This window comes from Balaenoptera ricei, chromosome 14 (assembly GCF_028023285.1).
Source record: "Balaenoptera ricei isolate mBalRic1 chromosome 14, mBalRic1.hap2, whole genome shotgun sequence".
NCBI lineage: Eukaryota > Metazoa > Chordata > Mammalia > Artiodactyla > Balaenopteridae > Balaenoptera > Balaenoptera ricei.
Genome location: NC_082652.1, coordinates 21,034,520 through 21,043,296, shown reverse-complemented (window position 1 = coordinate 21,043,296; position 8,777 = coordinate 21,034,520). Strand labels below are relative to the sequence as shown.

The 8,777-nt window shown below is 50.9% G+C and overlaps 1 protein-coding gene across 5 annotated transcripts in view; it reads right to left on the bottom strand.

The window, feature by feature from the left end:
• Window positions 1-1,625: 1,625 nt before the first annotated feature.
• Window positions 1,626-8,777, bottom strand: part of MORC2 (MORC family CW-type zinc finger 2) — a 43,258-nt gene continuing 36,106 nt past the window's right edge. Inside the window, exons 25-28 of one of the 5 annotated variants that reach the window (XR_009497333.1) lie at window positions 6,797-6,985; window positions 6,611-6,703; window positions 5,146-5,515; window positions 1,626-2,213 (exon numbers count right to left, since the gene is read on the bottom strand). Coding sequence is in view for 4 of the 5 variants with exons in the window: in XM_059895134.1 (XP_059751117.1) it covers window positions 5,447-5,515; window positions 6,611-6,703; window positions 6,797-6,985 (351 nt within the window). In the remaining variant the exon portion in view is untranslated. Of the gene's footprint in view, window positions 5,516-6,610; window positions 6,704-6,796; window positions 6,986-8,777 lie in introns of all 5 variants that reach the window. The other 4 variants (XM_059895134.1, XM_059895136.1, XM_059895137.1 and 1 more) reach the window with 4 other exon arrangements.

Sequence of the window (8,777 nt, the reverse complement as noted above, 5' to 3'; positions counted from 1 at the left end):
GAGGTTGACACAAAAAACTTTAATACAGTGCAACAAAATGCAGGAGAATGTTTGCGGGTGGGTAGAGGGGGAAGGACTTTCTTAAACATGATAGGAAACCCCAAAACCTTTCAAGAAACACCATAAACCAGGCCAAGGACAGACAAACCAGCAGAAAAGAAAGTTGTGAGCCGAGGTCGTGAAACCCAAGAGGCCTCAGGTCCCGAGAGTCAGCGAGCTGGACCTTCAGGGGAAATTACCTGGAAAGGGTATTTCAAAATGTAAAACATGCAGCTTCCTTCCCAGGTCCTCTGTCTTGCAGACGTAAAAGCACCACACCATCAAGGACATTTATACCAAAAAGTTTTCTGTAGTGACCACAAAAAGTTGGAAAACAACCGGGTAAAACGTTTCACCTGTGCCCGGGCTTAATACGCAGACTCCAGCGGAAAAAATTACCCATTTCTCTGCTTGGGGTCTGAGCCAGACACTGGATCCCCAAGGCCTTCCTTCCGCTGGCCCTAGTATGTGGGACCCTCGAGGCCTCCGCCCCAAAGCTGGGCCCTGGGCGGACCTTGTACACCCGGATTTGCTCACGACGCCCTACTCTCACCCCGTCTGAGGCTCGGACGCCCGCCCACACGGGCTCGGGCACGTAGGCGGGCTCGCGACGTTCCCAGGGCGCATGCGCTGGGCACAGACCACGTGCCAGGCCGCTGCACCGCGCAGGCGCCGTTGCGCGTCTGCCTTGAGGGTCTGGAGGAGGTTGGGATGGGCGACCTGGGAGAAGGCAGGCGCCCGGATGGGACTGAGCATTGGACACCCCCAAAGCCTCTGGAGAGAGATGGCCGAGGGCCGGGTCCTGGACGTGTCCTCTGGGCCAAGTGAGAGTTTGCAGCCAGTCCCCGGGCTTGTGCTGTGTTATGGTAGCTGATGATTTAGCGTGAGGAACTCAAAACTCTTCCTTCTGACAACTAGGGGTTCTCCTCGCATCGCAGCACCCCCAAACCCAGCTAGTGCCAGACTGGCTTAAATGGTGGGGAAATGGGGAGGGGAGTGAGAACCCAGAGCTTCAACAGAGTAAGAAGTGGGGAAGAAAGGACCGTAAATTCAAAGTTGTGGGTTAGAGCCGCCCACAGCTTCCCGAGAACTGCAGTTGCTCGGGCAGGAAGTGGCCCCAGAGAGTCCCATGGAAGCATCTCAGCAGAGTCCAGAGGGGACAAGAAAGGAGGGATGTGTCCGTCAGACCCTCCCCCTGTCCCTGGTCCAGGTTGGCCTCAGTGGCATGGGCTCCCCTATCTCCAGGCCCTGACTGGAAGCTGCTGAGAAAGCCCAAGCCCCGGGAAGTAGCAGGGGCAACCTGCTTTGCGAACCGAAGGCAGCTGGATGGAAGACCCGCCCTCCTCACCTCGGAATACTGAAGTGGGCCGACGGTTAGAAGGCCAGAAGGCCATAGGGTAACACCCCACGAGGGCCAATGAGTAGGCCGTGGAAGGCCTACAGGTAGCAGGTGGGGCCAGTGAATCTTGGAAGCAAAGATAAGGGGTCAGGGCAGCAAGGGCTTTGGGGCCCCATTCCAACCGTTGGTATGGGCCTCTGGATAAATTTCTGGTGGAGAACTACGACTTACTAAGCCAGAAAACCTCTACTGTCATCCAATGCCTTTATTTTAGAGGAGGAAAAGGGGACCCAGGATGGGCAGTGATTTGTCTGAGGCCTTGTGAGCTGAAAGAAGGAAATTTCTGCAGGATCCACCAGGGGTCCTAGTTGGGCCTGGCACATTCCAAGTTACTGCCATGAAAACTGCCAGACTAAAAAACAGGCTTGGCAACATTTCGGCTCATTGCTGAGTGGGATTGTCCCTCGCCAGGCCCTTCCTCTGTCCAGTCTGTGTCTTGCTCACTATGGAGAGGGTGCCCCCAGCAGTGCTGAGGACAGTTGGAGGCCTCAAACATGGCAGCAGAGAACGCATGTTCTTTTGTAGCTCTGCCTCCTGTGGCCAAGCTGGCTGTCCACCTGCTCAGGAACGAAGAGCAATGTGGCCGTTCCAAAGGAAGCCTCAGAGGTTCCATCTCCAGCAAAGGGCAGAATCCTCCAGTGGAATTTTGAGGATGTTTCAGGCATCTAGGCAACTGCCAACAGGTCCCTTACAGCCTGGCCCAGATGCAGGATAGCCTTACATCGGGGACGAGTAGCCAGTGGAGGCACGGCCCGCTCAGCCCAAATCTTGTGTTCTGTGTAAAAGGGAAAGAAGTTTGAGCTCTATCAGTCTTAACACGGATTGGTCTGTAGAGCTGTGGATGCTTGCCCAGGGCTGCTTGAACCACGGGTCTAAAAGACAGTCATGTCTTTCAAGGGGAACTGGACCTAACAAGAGGAGCCAAAAAGCAGTGCCACTCACACAGGAGGAACCAGAGAAGTTTCTCTCAGCCTATTAACCTATGCCTTCCTTTGGTAAACAATGTCAAACCCTTGTCCTGACGTAGTAATACAGTACTGATGTGGGGTTTGTAATGCTAAATCCATGGGACACTTAGGGGCTGAGGGGTGATATAAGGTGAACATTTCCCTGAGGACTTGCCCCTTGTTTTTCATCTGATTTACAAAGTCCCTACCCCAAGACTCAGAACTACAGCTGTGTCCCAGAGAGAAACACAACCGGCCAACAAAGATGTTCTATCTCACGTAAATTAATTCAAACCAACTTAAAAATCCGTCACTTTTCACCTTTCAGATTAGTAAACAGTTCAGATGGAACAGACTACAGACAGGCAAGTGGGGGTGAGGGGCAAGGTAAATACTGTTGGTGGGAGTTGAAATTGGGAAGTCTTTTCTGGAATGTATCTTAGAATTTTTAATGCATCCACCGTCCGACAGCCATTTCTCTCTTTGGAACTTAACCCTGTATAAACCCAGATCTGAGTTAACGATTAAGTACACATGTATACACACACACACACACTCATCACAGCACTTTTCGTAAACCTTAAAAACCAACATCTCTATAAATGGGACCACTAAATGACTACATCCAAGACGATGAGATGCTATGTGGTTGTTCAGAAGAATAAAGTAGATCCACGTGAGCTCTTCAGAAACAAGTCCCAAGATCTACTAAGTGAGAAACAGGCAGAAACAGAACAGTAGATGTGTAGTTGTGTGCTCAGGACGGATACTCTTTCCAGGGAGAATGAGCATTGGGGGGCGGGGGGGTGGGGAGGAGGGAGCCTTGCTTTTCATGGTCCAATCTTTCATACTGTTTGAATTTTTACCATGTGCATGTGTCACTTGAAAAAAAACAAAAAGCACCAAAGTCCCCATCCCTCCCACTCCTTAAAAACAAGGGTCGCTGCACTCATTCACCTTCTTGCCGCCTTGAACTCAGGACCTTCCTGCCACAGACCCGCCAGACCATCTTCTTCTCCCAAGTTTTAGACAATTCCAAGCAGGTTAGTTATCCAGGACAAGGAAGGGGGAGGAACCCCTGCATCTTATCTTCCCACCCAGAATGGAAGGAGCTCTGCCTAGAAGCAGGCTGCATTCAGCACCGCTGTGGTTGGATTTAAACAGCAAAGTGGGAACGCCCAGAAGTTGAAACTAAAATGTTTAAGAAATTCAGTATTTCAGTTTCTATGGGTGTCCAGGAGGGTGAAGACATAAGACAAGATGGTGGAGATGAGGAAGAATCTGAAGACAGTTTAAAGCCACAGTGGTGGAAAGAATGAAGAGGAGGAAGGTGCTGGATTTTACTAAGAGAAGAAAACAGACTGAGTTCAGGAGTCTCACCAGTGAAAGTTTATAGTATTGCATTTTGATTACAGGTATGTAAATAAAAAACTTCAGTATTACCCTCTGGTAAAAATGCAGAACCAGCTTGCACTTAGATTAAAACAGCAGGTTTGGGGACAAAAATGGACCGTATGCTGCCTGTGATGAAGAGAGCGAGCTGGACAGGAGAGGAACCACCAGCTCAAGAAGCCCTAAGACTCTTAGCGAATCTTCCAGAGGAAGAGGTCAGGGCCTCTCTGACTGGTATTTCCCCCAAAGAGCCCTTGCCCAGGGATGTGGTTTGGAGAAGTCCCAAACCCACAAGTCACAGGTGCTTCTGGCCACGTGCACAAGTGGGTAAAGACCTCCGATTCCCATGGGGCCTGCCTCCCTCGCCAGCGCTTCCCAGCCTACTGGAGTCTTCACGGGGCAGCACGTGGCCACTGCTGACCAGAGGTGGGTAGATGCTGGAAACACACCGAGAGGTCTGAATCGCAGACCAGTGGCACAAGACCATAGTTCTTGTGCCTTCAGAAAACCCAAAGTCCCCAAATAAAGGGGGAAGAAGAGAGTCGGGAGAAATCAAACCAGAATTTTTCCAATGGCCCTTAAAGAGAAAATTCAGCAACTCTTGCCTTTGTCTTTGACCCTGAGAAGTTGAGAGACACAGCTGTTATGAGGCTGTGACCAGGTGGGAAGGAAGGCATGGTGTGCTTCCTACAGAGCCACCTCTGGAGTCCCTGTGGCTCAGTGACCCCCTCCTCCCATCTGCCCCAAAGCAGGGACCTTGACTGGGCCTGGTGGGGCCAGACAGGGGGGACGCAGTAAGAGAAAAAGCAGTGCCAGGCTCTCCAGATGGCCGGGACCATTGAGGAAGATGCGCTCCCTAGGACCCTGCCACACCCACAGACGAGGCTGCCACCAACCAGCACAGGGGCTCCTTCACACACATGGTCCTTTCCTAAAGGGAATCCTTTGGAATTCAAACATTCAGTGTGTTACCCAGGTCAGCAGTCTGACCAGAGTCGGATCTGTCCACGCCACAACCTGGACTCAAGTGTTTGAGGCAGGAAACCTCACTGTCCACTGTGAGTTCTCCAGCAGGGAGAACTTAGGTGGTGAATGGGGAAGTTGAACAGGAGGATCTTTCTTCCCCAAGCTGTCTGGACGGTGCCACAGCCAAGACCGACCACTTGGGCCACCACTCACATCCCCGACCTGAGGCAGGAGCCACGAGACAGGGAGCTGCTCAGCGCTGAGCTTCCTCCTGACCGTGGCCCTGTGGGGATCCCCTGGATTGGAGCTCCTGGGGGAGCACTAGCCTGGGGGGCCCTGTCCCTCCCCCAGCCCTGCCCCTGGAGCCTCCCCAACTTCCAAACGGCACTGGATTCACCACACCTTGAGGAGCCAGGAGCCAAGAGAAGCAGCTCAGACTTGGCGTCCTGCTTCTGTTCTCTGCGCAAGAGTCACCAAAAGAATGTATGGTCTCACAGCAGGCAGAGCATCTTGTTTCTTTTAAAAAATAAATATTTATAAACTTAGAGAGGACGATTCAAAGAATCAGAGTCTCTTTCCCTCCAAAAGCACAAATATCCCATGTGAGTCAAACCAAGGTAAGTCCATCAACCCATAAATGAAACTCCACCCCCAGGAGCTCTGCCTTGAGGGGCAGGGGAGCTGATCTCTGGCTCCAGGCCTCTTAGTCCCCCTTGGTGATCAGGTCCTCGATGTAGGCATCCAGCTCGTCATCTGTGTTAATGTCTATGTCCTGGAACAGAGCAGGGCAGGGTCAGCCGGGGTCCACAAGGTGGTGGGGGGCCCGCCTCTCCCCCCTTCATGCAGCCCGTGCCCCTTCCTCTCGCCCCTCCACCCTGGCTGTCAGGCCTGTCCCTTCTTGATCATCCACCCCCTCCCTCCTCGGTGCACAGATGACGCCCAGATTTCTTGCTCCTGCCCTGCCTCTACCCCAAGTTCCCAGCTTGCCTTAGCCATGCTGCAGGCTTCTCAGACTCAAAACATTCAACAGCTCAACGGCACCACCCACCCCGAGTTGCTCCATCTTGGTACAGGCCACCACCGCCTGCCCTCCACCCAGGGGCTCAGACAAACCAGAACCATCACCCTTGTTTCCTCCCCTTCCCTCAAAGACATTAAAACAAATCTGCCCACTTCTCTCCTTCCTCACTGTCACCATCCAAGGTTCAGGCTGCCAGAATCTCTCACCCAGACAACTGTGGGAACCTCCTCACTGGAGTCCCGGATTCTAACCTCCGCCCCCTCCAGGCCCTCCTACAACCAACCAGAGTAAATGTCTTAGATTGCAAACGTCTTAGTGCCACACCCTCCAGGGACTTCCCACCTGGTACAGGGCCCTGCTTCTTCTATCGCCCACATCTCCCTGCCTTAGGCCTCGGGCCCTGCTCTTCCCTCTCCCCAGAGCTCTCACATCCCACTCCTGCGTGACTGGGTTCTGCCCTCAGCTCAAGTACCTCCTCAGAGAGGCTTCGCCTGAACACCCTAGTAAAGTGGCATCCCTGTTTTCTGTCTCTCTCGTATTTACTTCACAGCACTTCCCGCCAACAGTAGTTCTGTCTCCTCCACTTGTTGGGCTATGAGAGCAGGACCCCTATCTTGCCTATCTGCTTCACCAAGGGTCCACAGGACAGGCACAGAGCAGTTGTCCTCAATGTTTACTGCCTGGATAAAGGGCTGAGACCCTACAGGGCGCTCCCTGCTTCTGGGCTACCTAATCCCATCTGGGCGTCATCTGGAAAAGTGAGAATGTCTTTCTGTTTTATGACTTGGAGGGTTCTCAAACCAGGTTGTATATCAGAATGTCTAAACAAGGGCAAAAGTCTGATACCGTGGGTCTGGCTGGGATGAGGCCCAGGCAGCCGCACCACCTCCAGCCCTCCTGGTCAGGATGCTGTGCAGCCAGGGGTGGAACCACAGATTCCTGTGAGTGGGGAGAAGGGAGCAGGAGGTGCCCAAGCCCCCCCTCCCTGAGACACCAGGTGGTCCGCTACAATGAGAGGGCTGCCTGGCTCACCTCCTGCACCTTTTGCAGGAGCGCCACGATGTTGGTCCTCAGCTTCTGCAGCTTCTCCTCTGTCTCGCGGAGCTTTCTCTCGGAGGTACGCAGGCTCTCTTCGGAAGCCTTGGCCCGCAAGTCGGCGCGGCTCTGGTAGGAATGGCACAGGTTCTGGAGCCCCACTTCATACTGCTTGAAGTACTCTTTCTGTTGGGAGAGGAGCTGGAGGGTGAGTGCATGAGCTCACGAGGGTCCCCAGTGCCCTTCTAGATGGGCACTGGTGTCCCCAACTGGCTCAGCACGAGGAAGCTCAGTCTGAAGGGATGCCGGACCCAGAAGCAAGTGATCTCTCTAGCTCCAGAGAAGAAAGACCTCGACATCCACCTCACAGGGCTGCCACGAGGATGAAGACGGGATCACACATGAAGCACGTACCAAAGTGCTCTGGCAGACTGCCAGCCGTGAGTAAATGTGAGGGATGATTCTCACCATTCACCTTTCTAAGTGCACAACAGCACTTTGAGCAAACCACTTCCAAGTCACAACCAACAATGTCAAGATCAAAAGTTCTCTTCCACAAGTATTTATCAAGCACCTATCAACAATAGACTCCTCCAGGTTTGTGTAGTATGTTTATACAGCATCAGAGCTTTTCACCATCTTCCCTGAGTACCTGAAACTTCCCGGGGGGTGGGGCAGTAATGTTAACTAGCACTTTCTCTAGACATGGGGCTTTATCAAACTTTTAGAAAGTAGCAGAACACTTGTTTCAAATGAAAGTTACATGGAATCTCAGTATAAAAAACAATTTGGGTAATAACTCTTTATGTTTAATTTCAAAGTTATAACATTATGATTTACTCATAAATCACCAATGTGAATGATGAGGCCATTCTGATGAACACAAACCCATGACCAGCAGGTCCTGGCTGACAACTGCAGTCTCACCAACTCTAGCATTTATTTACTTCTGTGAAGATGTATGAACTACCTAGCACTGAACAGCTAAAAACTGCTGTTTTTAAAACGTGTTAGAACTATTTAATTGTTTACAATCTAGAATACTATCCCAGTAAATCAAGATGGCAACAGAAACTTCAAATTCTGCACAAAAAATAATTATCACTTGGCAGCGCAAAAATAAATGTTCAAGCAGGTGCCAAAAGTATTAAAATGTAATACACAATGTCTTAAGCCTAACTATGATTTGTATTCATTTTAATTTTTTTCCATTAAAGATTCACATGCAGTTATGTTACTTTTAAAGTATATATATATATATATATATATATATATATATATTTGAATCTAGTATTTGCAGGACCCCTGACGGTCTGGAACTCCTAGTCCAGCATGATGAGCAAAAGGACGGTCATTTACAAACTGACAAGGATACAATGAACATTAGACTCTTGTTGTGTCCCTAACGTTAAAAAAATTAAAGTTTGAGTTATTTTACGCATTTCACTCAGGTGGCTATTAAATTGATGCATTAGTGGTACACCTCCCTTTACAAGCATAAGCCAACAGACAATTTTAGGCTCAGATGCTCCTATGGGCTATGCTTTGGTCTGAGCGGTCAGGCCCACTGCAGAGATCCCACTGCACCCAGGCTTTGCTCTGAATTTGGCAACAACTTTAAGCCAAAAGCAACGAACATGCCAGGCCGACCTAGCTGGCCTATCAGCTGTTTGTTCCTGGGATCTGCAGAGGATGCCTGCAGCCTGAACAAGGGTAAGCGTTGAGGTGTAGCAGCTTTCTGTGAAGCCACCATGAGTTCTGCACCTTCTAGCTTCCCCAGCGTGCAGTGCCCCCTCATCTCGCAGGGGAGCAAGACCCTTGTCCTAACAAGTTGTTCTGGGTTCAAATCTGGGCTCTATTAAGACAAACTGTTCACCTCTCTGCCCCTGAGTTTCTTCAGCTCCTAGCCTCATTTCCCTTTTTAAAAGTAGAATGAAGACAAAACTCCATGTTTTCCTCTCTGGCAAACTTTATCAAG